At 40.0% G+C, this 14226-nt stretch overlaps 1 protein-coding gene across 1 annotated transcript in view; it reads left to right on the forward strand.

The window, feature by feature from the left end:
- LOC308352970 (histone-arginine methyltransferase CARM1-like) overlaps positions 1–14226 on the forward strand; it is a gene marked incomplete at both ends in the record, with an annotated part of 123475 nt that overhangs the window by 70991 nt on the left and 38258 nt on the right. The window contains one exon of the mRNA XM_080819496.1: positions 9651–9828. Within this exon, the coding sequence (XP_080675622.1) occupies positions 9651–9828 (178 nt within the window). The remainder of the gene's footprint in view (positions 1–9650; positions 9829–14226) is intronic.

Genomic DNA, 14226 nt, shown 5'->3' on the forward strand with positions numbered 1-14226 from the left:
CCTGATGATTAGTGAATGCTGGGCAACTTTTCATGTGTTTGTTGGCCATCTGGATGTCTTCTTTGGAGAAGTGTCTGTTCACGTCTTCTGCCCATGTTTTAATTGGATTATTTGGTTTTTTGCTGTTGAGTTGTGTAAGTTCTTTATACGTTTTGGATACTAACCCCTTATCAGAGATATCATTTGCAAATATCTTCTCCCATTCATGGACTAATTTTTAAACTATCCACTCTGCTTCACAGTAGGCTCTTTCAATATGAAGACTAATATCTTTCTTAGGTTCTGGGGTTTTTTATTTTTCTATTTTTACTTGACTATTATATCCATATCAAGTTGACCATCCTTGTATGGCTTCTATCTCTTTGGGTTTGTGCTACATTCTCAGATTTCCTCAAATTTATCTCACAGATCACAATCTTGGTCTTAAGCTTTGTTGACTCACCAGTTAAATTATTTTCTAGCCATCATATTCTTAATTTTATAGCAGCCTGTTCTTATTTTATGGCTATAAAACCTCTCCTCTCTCTGAAGTTAGCAATTAAAAAAATAGTTATCTTCTTTCTTCTTGGAGTCATTCCTTCTCCTTGTTAATCTCCAGCTTTCTCTTTCATGATACTTATTTTCCTCCAGTATCTAGAAATCTGTGCTTACTGGTTCTTAGGTGATGAACGAGGGGCTAGGTTATAGTCCAGATCATTAGTGTGAGTCTGTGTCCCCAACAGTCCTCTCCCTTAAGAAGGAGAGCAGACAAAAGCCCTTGCTTGATGGGAAGAGATGTTGGCAGACGAGTTTCCCTGGATGAATATGCGGATGTGGATCTCGCTGGCAGCCTAGGGGCCTGCACTAGTGCAGAGTAAGAGCTTTATCGTCAGGTATGGGAGTTTAGGGGAACGTAGGATGGTGCTGCTTCACTGTTCTCCCCTCAGAGTCTGGAATTAGAATACAAAGTTATCCCAAACTTGACTCAGTTTCTCTTTCTAGCCTCTGTATCCACACTAGGATCTCTACGAAGATACAGCCTAAGAAGCAGTAATAAGAACCTTAGCTGTGGGTGAAACCCAGTGATGTCAGCCGCACAGAGACCATGTACTTAAGATGATGTCCTGTGGGCTGCTGCTGCTCTTGGCATTTGCTCATTCAAAATTTGGGTTTTTCTCCCAGCCTCCCTTACAGAAAACCTTACTTAGCTCTGATATTTAGGGGTGTAGAATAATGTGTTCCATTTTCCCCAAATTCAGTCCAATCCATCGTGCTGTCTTCTAGAATTCCCTCGAACTTTCTCCTCCCTTGCCAGCCTTTTTTAAATGTATATGCAGTTAAGATTTCTTTCTGATTTACATCATCTCCCGTATTTCTGTGGAATCTCAGAAGTAGATTTGCTTAAGGGGCGCCTGGGTGGCTGAGTCAGTTAAGTGTCTGACTTTCGGTTTCAGCTCAGGTCATGATCTCCGGCTTGTGGGACGGAGTCCTGTTTTGGGCTCCACACTGAGCACGGAGTCTGCTTGAGATTCTCTCCCTCTCCTTCTGCTTCTCCCCCTGCTCATGCACTCTTGCTCTCATGCTCACTCTCTCTCTAAAATAACTAACTAAATAAATAAAATCCTTTTTAAAAAAAAAAAAAGAAACACATTTGCTTAGATCCCTCATTTTACTAATACTTTGCAGAAAAATCACTTTGCTGTTTTTATAAAAAATAGTATCTTACCACAAAGAATTAAGCAATTCGAAAACTTAACAAAGAAGAGAATTGTAAGCACTCTTAATAATTATCATTTATATTAGGTGAACAGCATTCCACATGTTTTTCTCTGAGAATATACAAAGAGAAGAATGACTAGAGAGAAATACTGGAGAGAAAACAGATGATTTGATCTGTAGAATTTAAATTAAAAGTATTTGGTTTAATCCAAGTTTATTAAATTTAACAGAAGGAAAAGAAACTGAAATAAAAGAAGAGGAATTACTTACCTTTAAGTAAATGTTTCTTCAACCAAAAAGGAATTACTTCCTAACGGATTCCTTTAAAGTTATGGGAAACATTAAGAAATTAGAACAGCTCTTTTTTAACCTCATGATAGTTACTTCTTGTGAAAAAATGACAAAAAAATGAAGTCATTGACACCCTCATATTCTTCCTCCTCTTTTGTTAGTTACATACTGTTTTTATATTGTCAAGGTGTAATGTAATTCTCCCTGAAATATAACCCAAATTTATGTAATTTTTTAGTATTTGTTCCATAATTAAATGGACTCATTTCTTTTTTTTTTAAATTTTAATAAACATATAATGTATTTTTATCCCCAGGGGTACAGGTCTGTGAATCGCCAGGTTTACACATTTCACAGCACTCATCATAGCACATACCCTCCCCAATGTCCATTTCCCCACCACCCAATGGACTCATTTCTAACCAGGCATCTTCTTACTATAGCTTCTTCTGACCAAATTCTTTTTTTTTTTTTTTTTTTTTTTTGCTGCAGAAGGCTTTTTATTCTTTTCTTTTTTGGGGGGGGGATATCTTTTAATTTATTTATTTGACAGACAGAGATCACAAGTAGGCAGAGAGGCAGGCAGAGAGAGAGAGGGGGAAGCAGGCTCCCCGCCAAGCAGGGAGCCCGATGCGGGGCTCGATCCCAGGACCCTGGGATCATGACCTAAGCCGAAGGCAGAGGCTTTAACCCACTGAGCCACCCAGGCACCCCTATTCTTTTCTTTAATTTTTTAAATTATGTTATGTTAGTCACCATAGAGTATGTCAATTTTTGGTGTAATGTTCCAAGATTCATTGTGTGCATGTAACATCCAGTGCTATATGTAATACGTGCACTCCTTAATACCTGTCACTAGGCTAACCCAACCCTCCACCCCCCTCACCTCTAAAACCTGTTTCCTGATGTCCACAGTCTCTCATGATTCATCTCCTGCTCTGATCTCCCCACCTTCATTTTTTCCCTTCCTTCTCCTGATGACCTCCATGCTATTCCTTATGCTCCACAAATAAGTGAAACCATATGATAATTGACTTTCTCTGCTTGACTTATTTCACTCAGCATAAAGCAGGGTATTCATCCTTTCTGATGGCTGAATAATATTCCATTGTGTATATGGACCACATCTTCTTTATCCATTCATCTGTTGAAGGGCATTTCAGCTCTTTTTTACAGTTTGACTATTGTGGCCATTGCTGCTATGAAACTTGGGGTACATGTGGCCCTTCTTTTCACTCCATCTGTATCTTTGGGGTAAATACCCAGTAGTGTAATTACTGGGTCATAGGGTAACTCTATTTTTAACTTTTTGAGGAACCTCCACACTGTTTTCCAAAGTGGCTGTACCAACTTGCATTCCCACCAACAGTGTAAGAGGGTTCCCCTTTCTCCACATTGTCTCCAACATTTGTTGTTTCCTGCTTTGTTAATTATGGCCATTCTAACTGGTGTAAGGTGGTATCTCAGTGTGGTTTTGATTTGAATCTCCCTGATGGCTACTGATGATGAACATTTTTTCATCTGTCTGTTAGCCATTTGTATGTCTTCTTTAGAGAAATGTCTGTTCATGTCTTCTGCCCATTTTTTTTGACTTGATTAATTGTTTTTTTGGGTCTCGAGCTTGAGAAGTTCTTTATCTGTAGTGTCATTTGCAGAAATCTTCTCCCATTCCATGGGATGCCTCTTTGTTTTGTTGACTGTTACCTTTGCTGTGCAGAAGCTTTTTATTTCAAAGTCCCAAAAGTTCATTTTCACTTTTGTTTATTTAAGTCATCTCTCAATTATGGGAACTTCTTTTTTTCTTTCTGATGAAGCATTTTTTGAAGAAGGGCTTATGTGTGCTTTATACCCTGATTTTTTTCATGTTGGAAATGCAACTAGCACTTTCTCTGGATTTAATCTTCTTCTGGTCATATATTTTTTCTTCTAAATTTTATAAAAATTTCTTTAAAATGCATGTGACTAGAGAAGAGTCTAATGCAAGCTTGATTGTCTTTCACTTTTAAAATGACTTATTTTTCTGCATGAGTGCCCACGGAATTCATTCTTTTTTCTTGAAATCCAAGATCTTGAGCAGAATGTGTTTCCATGTTACTATTATTGTATGAAATTTTCCTGTGACCATTGTGTATTTTTCCTGTTAGCAGAATTGGCTTTCATTTCAGGGGGATTTTCTTTTCAGTGATTTTTTTTTTTTGCATTCTATTTTCCTATACTTCTGAGGCATAATTTCCTTTATTGCTGCTTTGTTTTCATCTGTCTTCCGTGTCTATGGTTTCTTTCTGATCGCAGAAATCAGTTTGCCTTACTTAATCTGCATTCATTATGACTATCTCAAACTTCTCTATTATTAGCATAACTTCAGACTTACTGTTATAAAATATTTCATGCATGCAAAAGAAGAGGTCAGTGTAAATGTAAGGTGTGAAGAATACTAACCAAATGAGTACGTGTATCCCCACAACCTAGAGGAAGAACTAGATCAGTATAAAATGCCTACTTGCCTCTCCCCTATTCCATGCCCTCCCTTCACTCTCAAAAGTTACCAACATCTTAATTTTGTGGTTAGCATAAAAAAGTTTAAAAATATAATTTAGTGTACCCTAATCGATATAGTTTATTTCTTAATACATTTGACTTTCTTTATAAAAGAAATCATGCTATATGTTCTTCAGCAGTCTGCTTTTTTCCCCCTAAAATTTTGTTTTGAAAGTAATTTATGTGAACACATAGACCTCTGGTTCTTTCTCACTGTTGAATAGTATTCCTAGTATGACATGCCACTGTTCATTCATTCATTTTCCTGTCGGTAGTTACTTCTGGCTTATTATACATTTTCATCTTACAATTACCAATATTATTATAAAAAATGTAGTATAGCTTATCTTGTGTGTGTGTGCAAATATTCCTCTAGAATGTGTATTTGTAGGTGGCGATATTTCTGAGTTATGGAATGAGCACTTCTTCAGTTTTATTGATGCCAAGTGGTTATAAATATTTTGAATGCAAACTGTTTTCTCCCTCACGTTAGTTATGTGTTATTCCATAATTGTGTTGCTTTACTTCCTGACTTGTTTTTTTGCACCTAAAATCTCTTATTTAACCTCAGTTCTATTGCCTTATCATCTTGTCTGTCTGTCTCTGTTTCTTTGTTTCTTTCTTAAAGATTTTATTTTATTTACTTAACAGAGAGAGAGAGATCACAAGTAGGCAGAGAGACAGGCAGAGGGAAAGAGGGAAACAGGCTCCCTGCTGAGCAGAGAGCCCGATGTGGGGCTCAATCCCAGGACCCTGAGATCATGACCTGAGCTGAAAGCAGAGGCGTAACCCACTGAGACCCCCAGGCGCCCCTCATCTTGTCTTTTAAACTCTTGTTGAATTTCAGCTGTGTTCTCTTTGACTGATATATTTCTCTATACTTTCTCATTTGATTTGATCCTGAAATGACACTGAAGGGATTGGTGCTATTATTATTATTCTCATTTTATAGATGAATAAAAGGACTTCCAAGAAATTTTGTGTCTTGGCCACAGTCATACAGGTAGTAGGTGGAGAATCCAACCCCAGCACCTAAGCCTGTCACCTCCAGAACACTTGCTCTTCCCTCCTCTTTGAGGCAGAATATAATTAAATACTCCCATGTAGTTTAGCTTCTAAGCCCAAGTAAGCTTCCATACTGAGCAGGCAAAGAAGCAACACATATTTAACACATGTAACTCAATGAAAAGCCCCCTAAGTGAGGCAAGAATGGCAGGGTACCACGTGAAATGATTACCCTCTCTATCCTGGAAGTTATAGTGATACTAAAGGGATGAATTCTGCTGCTGCCACAACCAAAGGGTGTGCATGTGTGCGCACGCACATGGGTATGCCTGCATGATGTGTGTGTGTGTGTGTGTGTGTGTGTGCACCGCTTAAGCAACTAATACAAGTGACAGAACTGCTGACGGGTTTTGAAGCCAATGTCATTCCAGGGAGACAGGAGCAAAACAACGTGTGAGTTTGCTTGTACCTTGACGGTGTCCAAGGAGATGAGCTGTTAGTGGAGCCTCCCTCTTTCCTGAACTCTTAAAGAAGGACTAGGTCACAAAGGGAGAATCTGTACAGCAGTGAACATGGTGGACGACGGAGCCTGCCTCTGGTTAGCGGCCCTTTTTCAGCATGTGGAGGGATATATTGAGGCTCATTTTTTTCCACCGGAAAGGATAACTCTACTGAGTTTCAGTTTTGGAAGAGTGGTGTACGAAGCGGCAGGCTAGCACAAAATTATGTGGGCTGAGAATGTTGGTAGCCAAAAGTGAAGGAAGGCAGCGATGTTGCCTCAGAGAATAGTGTCTGATATCCAGAATTAGCTATTCTCATGGCTTAAACCTATTATTTGTTGAGTGTATGTCCTGTTTTCAGACATCTTTGTCAAAGAATTATATACAAATTTAGGATTATCAAATGAACTCCTTTCCTTGTTTCCCAAAGACTGATCTGCAGGACATAAATAAATTTTCAGTGAAAAAAGAACTGCAAAGTAACCAGATAAGACTGCATGTCTTTGATTTAACCAAGCCAAACAGTTTTCTTTTCTGTAAAATTCTTCAAAGAAATTAATGTGCTAATGGATTTTGAATTTGTAAGTGGGATATATATTATAGAAGAATTCCAAAATTATTTGATCATGAAGCTCCTATGTTCACGGACTCCAGGAATATATTTGGGGGGAAATTTGGCTTTCTTCCAATCATAAAATATGAGCACTTGTAGTCCGAGAACAACTCCAGTTTGAAACTTTAATTTTGCAAGGAGGGAGGCCAAAATGTATAGGGTTTAAGTGACTTTCCCAAGATCACCCAGCTCTTTGGTGGTAAAGGCAGAACTAGAATTCCTATCTTCAGATTCCTGATCTAGTGTTCTTTGAATGTGGCCCACAGTAAATGAAGTCACGTGATGCAGTGACTTACAACCAGGCCTATGTGCCCACTTCCAAAAACATGGTATTTCCTTCTTTGCTAGTGAAAATAATGAGGCTCAGAATTCTTTCCTTTGAATCTCAAATTGCCCTTCTGACAGCTCACACAGTCCTCTCTCCAAAGGCTTGTTGTTATACCTCTGATGTTCCTGAGGATTCAGTAGCCTAGGATTATTTTCTGTAAATTAGCCATATAGGGTAATACCACGCTCACTTGGATGTCCTTTCATATTGGTCCCTCCAGCAAAACTTAGAAAAGCGCCCCTTCCAGCATTCTGGTCCAAGTGGTTGAGTAGTTTTATACACCAACAAGTAGACAGTCTCATACCCCACAAGCAGAATTTAGGAGGAGCTTAAAATCTAGACGTGGAATCCCTTTGTGGTAGCCCATGGAGCAGTGTGTATCAGAAATCTTTCCAGTTTCCACCCTCTTTAAAATTCGAAGGAAACAATGCAAAGTGTGCTTCCATATTTAACTGCAATGTTTGTAAATGCACTATTGTCATAATGAAAAATTTAATATAACCTGATTGTTCAGTAACATGGTGTTGATTAAATGAATCAAGATATTTTTATGAAGTACTGTATAGCTGGTAGAAATTCTGTTGTAAAAAACTTTATGGAGTGATATTTACTACAGAACTTCCTAAGAGGTATGCCAGGACTGAGATACCAATGTCCTTTTTCCCCATTGAGCTACTCAGGATCTACTGTGCCCTGAACCCCCAGCTCAAATATCTCGATCTGCCAAACCTTTTTATAAACAGAGATATACTTGCATGTAGGCATATACTTTGCCTACATCTGGATAGGGCAATATAAATGATCTTTATTTTCATGTTTTTGCTCATCTGCATTTCTCTTTTTTAGTTAATGGTATTATTTAATAAAAATAAGAGAGAGTAATAATAATTTTAACACTTACATAGTCCTTAATATGCTTTGTCTTGTTTTTTTTTCCTCAAGGAGGTCTATGAAGTAGACACTACTGTTATTCTTTTTATTATATAAGGGTTATTTTTAAATTCCATATTGGAAGCTATTAAGAACTGGACAAGTTGATGCAGGCAGAAAGGAGAAGGTGGAAATGAGACATATCTGGAAGGTAGAAATAAGAAAACATAGTCACTAATTGTCTGTGGGAAGCAACTCTGCCCCCAGGATATTGAGGATTATCATATTCGTGACCAAAAAGGAATTCAAGGAAATAAAAGATTGTATAGAAGTTTTAAGAAAGCCTAGGGGAATGGTTAGTTTTCGAGAAGAAGCTGAGATGGGCTCTTTACTTGTTGATATTGAGATGAAAAAGTGTGGTGGTGGAAAAGGCCAGTGATAATGGAGCTCAGGTGAGTCAGAGAACCAAAGGCTGTAGTTGGCACCTATCCACGTTGGAGCCCCAGTAGAGCTGTGCCAATGAGTGGATCCTCCTGAGAACAGAATGTGCAGAGAAGAGCAGGGCGCCAAAAGCTTTAACCTTTAGCCTTTGTCTCCATAGTGGAGAACCCCACCAGCCCCATGAACTAGACCTCCTTGAGTGGGAAGATGATAGAGCAGAATTCTGGGAGTCTTTGGGCAAGGGTCAAGGTTGGCAGTGGATGACTTGTTCAAACACTGTTCTTCCATTGTTTTTCCTTAGATCAGAGATTAATTAATTTCTTTCTTAAAAAGCATAAGTAGAAAAGACATTTAATAAGCTTATGGGGCATCGGTTGGTAAGGAGCACCCTAGAAGGAGGGGCTCAAAGTGAAAGGAACCCTAGCTCTCTGAAGAAGTGATCAGAAATGGAAAAAATACAACTGACTCATGACAAATGCATGGCGTGCTGCGTTTATGATGAAGAAAGGGATTGAGTTATGAAAATGCAAAGTGGAAGGTCTCTGTGTATAAATTCAACGAGCAAACCTCTAGGAGTCTCAGGAAGCCACAGCTCCAACAGAGTGCACTGGGTATATTTATGCTGGTGCATTCAAGAGGTTTATTAGGAAATATGTTTTTCAGGTAGTAGAAAGACATAAATGTAATAATGTAATCTCTTTCTCATATTTGGCATTAAGAAGAAATATATTAGAAATACAATAAATACTTATCTCTTCAAAGTCCCAGTTTTAAGGGAATTCAAAATTATTAAATAGAATGCAGAGGACATCAAAGAAAAATGAGTACATAACTGTAAAATGTGCTTCTAAAGAAAAGTAAATGAACGTGCTATTATTTATTTTTTTAATCAAAAGACCAAAGGATAATTTAATGAGGATCAGGATCATTAATTTTGCACGATTACTGTCCAGTGCTTTTTGGCATCTTCGTTCCAGGTAGGATGATGGGAAATAAACAGAAACCTTTAATTAAAAAAACAGTTCCCCAACACTACATGCACATATATATGCACACACACACATGCACACACACACGTGTATGTGTAAAGAGTCTGGAGGGGTAGACATCAAAGTATCAAAAGTTATTGTATGGGGTACAGTTATGGATGTTTTGTATCTTTCATATGTGTATCTTCTAAGTTATCTGTAGTCAACATGAAATATGTGGACAATAAGAAAAATCAGGTTATTTTTAAGGCATTTTATAGACACAGATATGTCACTTCCCTCTCCTCCCTATCACTATGTCAACCCTCCATCTGTAAAACTGATTTTTTTGCAAGAGTCTGTGTGACAGTCCTGATCCCCTGTTTTATCTTCTTCAGATGCTGGTGAAAAATAACCACCTTTCCGACAAGATCATTGTTGTGCCAGGGAAAATTGAAGACATCTCTCTTCCTGAGGCTGTGGATGTGATCATTTCCGAACCGATGGGATACATGCTCTTCAATGAAAGGATGCTGGAGAGTTACCTTCATTCCAAAAAATGGCTGAAAGCGAATGGTGAGTTGGCCAATTCCTGGTTCAGAAGAGTTTGCCCTCCTCCTTTCCCCATATTTAATTTTGGATGGAAAGGAAGACAGGGCATTTCTATTATACCATTTTTAAAAATTTCCTCATCTTAATCTTTCACAAGAGATGAGCTAGTCTCCAGCCATGAAGCCGTAGGTGTGGGGTGCGTGCTGCATGGTATTAAATACGGTACTGAGAACTAGTTCAGAGCTATGTGTTTCTGTCCCGTTTCTATCACTGTCTTCCTTAATGAACTTCACCTACCACCTGACTTTGGTTTTCTCATCTGGATTTTAAAAATAATCTCTAAGAAAAGTAATCTCTCAAGCCCCTTTAAGTGTTGGTTTTCTATAACGTGAGAAACTCTCTGAGACCTGCTCGTTCTTTCTGACATATTCCTCTCCTACCATGTCTCCCTTTCCCTATGATCAGTACATATACTTGAGATTAGAGTATAACATCCAATATTCTTTTTGTGCTTTTCAAGTATCTACATGTGCTAAGCAATCTGCATACATTAATTTGTGGAAACCTTCCCAAGGGTGAGTGGTGGAGGTTTTTAATGTATTTGGAAGGTCAGTCCTGAGGTTCTTGGTGATGTTATACTCCTTCCACAGGGGACATTTGGCAGTGTCTGGAGACATTTTGGGTTGTCACAGTGCGGGAGGGGTGGTATTATCATCCAGTGGGAAAAGCCAGGTGTGCTGATAAGCATCCTTCGGGGTACAAGACAGATCCCTACCCCACCCAAGAGTTATCCAGCCCCAAATATCAACAGTACCAAGACCGAGACCTGACTTCCCTGGAGGCACCATTCCTACCCCCCAGTTTATGAAGGGAAAATTGAGGCACAACGGGAGAAAACAACTCAGCAAGGACACACCTCTGGTCAGTGACAGAGCAGGGATTTGAACCCAGGTCTGTCTGACCCTGAAGCCCACACTCCTGACTCCTGCACACACACACACTATCTTCCCACTCCTTACTAGGGAGAGGGGACACATTTTCACAGAATGGGTTTTCAAGTAAAACACAGAAAGTAATTGGTCAGTTTTAAAAGGGGCGGCTCCCATTAGAATTGTGGCACCTTACCCAGGATGTGTCTCCCCGCCTTGGTAGCCAGCGAGGACAAAACGGTGACCACCGGGGCAGCTCTGATTCAGCACGCCAGGCAGTATACACACAGCAGTGTGGGCAGGTAAGGAAAGCTTGAGGCTCATCCATAATTTCCTGCATGCTTCAGAATATAGGGGTTCAGAGATAGACACTTGAAAAAAAACTCATGCAAAAATGAATAAATAGACAAAATGTACTTAATGTCAGAAACTGCATTCACATGCCGGTGGTGAAACAGCCCAGGATGGTCTCAGAAGCTTTGTGTTCATGCGATGAACTTGAACTGTGGAAGTGAGATAATAAAGTACCAGCCTGCTTGGATTTCCTACTCAGTGCCCCTCAGAAGGAATTTTCATATTTTTGTCTGGATTTTTTTTTCAAAATGTCTAGGTACTTGGCTGTTGGTGAGATTCTGAACATGCTTAATTCATGTGCATCTGTGGGGCATCTCCAAACTGAATATCTAGGCTTAATATCTGCCATTCCTTCCCCTCCCAAATATTTGTAATAGTTATGAAACTTTTATTGGGCTGTGTATCTTTAATTAGACAAGGAGAAATGAATACTGATTTTATCTTCTTTTTAACCCGTGTGTTCCTGAGGGCAGGAGGCTTGATTTTTTCCAGTTCTTTTTTTTTTAAGATTTTATTTATTTATTTGTCAGAGAGAGAGAGAGAGTGAGCACAAGCAGAGGGAGCAACAGACAGAGAGAGAAGCAGGCTCCCTACTGAGCAGGGAGCCCGACGTGGGTCTGGATCCCAGGACCCCAGGATCATGACCTGAGCTGAAGGCAGACACCCAACCAACTGAGCCACCCAGGCGTCCCTATTTTTTCTAGTTATTTTTATTTTCCATCAAAATAAGATGTAATTTACAATGCCGAATAATGACAAAAAGACTTCTAATGAAAAATAGTAACCTCCTTTTGCCACAGCTCTCCCTGTCCTGAGACTACTACACTCCCTGAAGGCTTTCCCTCTCCCTTCCATTTGGGACTTCTTCCCCTTACTTACCTGCATATTTTGATACAAAATTATCATACTGCTATTTTCGTTACTTTCTGGTTGAGAAATTTGCTCTCCTACATAGCATTTTCTTCCCTGCTGGGTGTACTCTCATTCCCCGCCCCTGTCTTCTCAATATATTCAAGCAGGTCCTCAATTCCTTTGCCAGACCCTCGAGGCCAGGTAGATTTCTGAATCGAGAATCTGAAGGACTTGGGAAAGGTGATAGACTCCTCCGCTGCGGATTACTTAATGCCTGCAGTGGAGTCTGAGGCCACACCGTGGGATGAAAACACGTTGTATTTCTGCAACAAACCATATGAATATGGATACCAAAGGGGACAAATAAAGACTGTAAATAAACTCATGTCAGTTCAGGTCAGATTTTGCCATCAGATGATGTCGCTGCAAATGTGCCAAAAACTGTAACTTCACAGGGCTTTCGGGACCCAATTTAATAGAAAGAAATACGGACCGAGATCATCATTTGGTTGAATCTGTAATCAGTGCTTAGGTTATTATGACAGTGTACATATTGTTCCGAGCTGAGCCAGGAGGCATAGTGGGTGCATGAGATTTTGGATTTTCTCATGAACCCTTTTGTTTTTCTCGGAGTTAGTTTTCACTAGCTTGGTTTTTGATATGCTCATGACTAATTATTTCCATGCTCTAAGGAGTCTAACATCCTATCAATATTTAGTCAGTAGGCGCCTTCCTCCTGTGGGTGTTCTGTTCTCCTCTCCCCCACGTGCCGCGGTTCTTCTCCAGCTCTGCCTCATGCCCGCCGTATTGGATTTTCCATCATCATTCTCTCGTCCTCTTCTCTCTGTGTCCTCTTCATCTGTGGCCTCACAGAGGAGGCTCCGCCCCTGGATTTGCCCTTCTGCTCACTAGCTCCATGACTGTGGCTGAGTCACTTCAAGTTCCCTGTTCCTTAGCTTTTGGAGAAAAAGTACTTGAGAAGTTAACGTTTTATGGACCCCTTGTATTACCATTTTGCAGGGTAGAGAATTTGAACTTGGACACAATTTTTAATCAGTATTTTTGAGACCTCTCTCTTTGGGTCCTGGTTTCCAGTGTTGCCATCGAGCGGTCCAGTGGTCTTCTGACTCCTGATCCTTTCGAGTGACAGCATTTTCCCCTCTGAATGCTTTCAGTATATTGATTTATTTCTAGCCTTACTGTGAAGCTTATAAAATTCTTGTGTTGGGCATGGAGTGAGAATGTTAATCAGAAGACTCCTCTTCTTCAACTATGAGAATTTTTCTTGTATTTTTACCGTTGATGACCTCCTCCCCTCCGTTTTAGATCCTTGGAATTCCCGTTAGGCTTGAGGCTCAGAGCACCTCGGAAACTTCCCACGTTTACACAATTACTGATACATATTGTTTTCCTAAGATTGTTTAATATCCTTTTGTCTTAAAATTAAGAACCCACTAGGCAGTCATTATTGCCTTGAAACCTGTGCATGAGATTCAGGTGGGCACATGTGAATGTTGTTAACAATCGTGCTTTTTCTCCATTTCTGAAAATACCCTAAACAAAACAGTCTGTTCTGGGTGTTCTACTTACTAGAAGTTCAGTTAGTTGAGTGTTTGAGGCCTTGCCTCCGGCTCAGGTCATGGTTCCAGGGTCCCAGGGTTGAGGCCTGCGTGGGGCTCGCTGCTCAGTGGGGTCTGCTTCTCCCTTTATTCCCCCCACCCCCCGCTTGTGCTCTCTCTCTCTCAAATAAATAAATAAAATCTTTAAGAAGAAAAACAGCCACGGGGCGCCTGGGTGGCTCAGTGGGTTAAAGCCTCTGCCTTCAGCTCAGGTCATGATCCTAGGGTCCTGGGATCGAGCCCCGCATCGGGCTCTCTGCTCGGCGGGGAGCCTGCTTCTTCCCCTCCCCTCTCTCTGCCTGCCTCTCTGCCTACTTGTGATCTCTGTCGAATAAATAAATAAAATCTTTAAAAAAAAACAACAACAGCCAATCTGTTCTATTTTAACAGGCATCGAAGGGAGCATAGTTAGCGTGTGGGCCGTGGCCTCACAGATGAGGCTCCGCCCCTGGATTTGCCCTTCTACTTACTAGCTCTATGACTGTGGCTGAGTCACTTCAAGTTCCTTGTTCCTTAGTTTACCCATTTGTAAAGTGGGGGTGTAGTAATAGAACTTACTGTATTTTGTGGTGAGGATTAAATGAATCAATACAGGGAAAACCCATAGAAAAGTTCATGGCAAAATCAACATAATCAAGGTATTTTAGGTATTACTTTTGTGACAGCAC

Source organism: Martes martes (assembly GCF_963455335.1).
Source record: "Martes martes genome assembly, chromosome: 12".
Lineage (NCBI taxonomy): Eukaryota > Metazoa > Chordata > Mammalia > Carnivora > Mustelidae > Martes > Martes martes.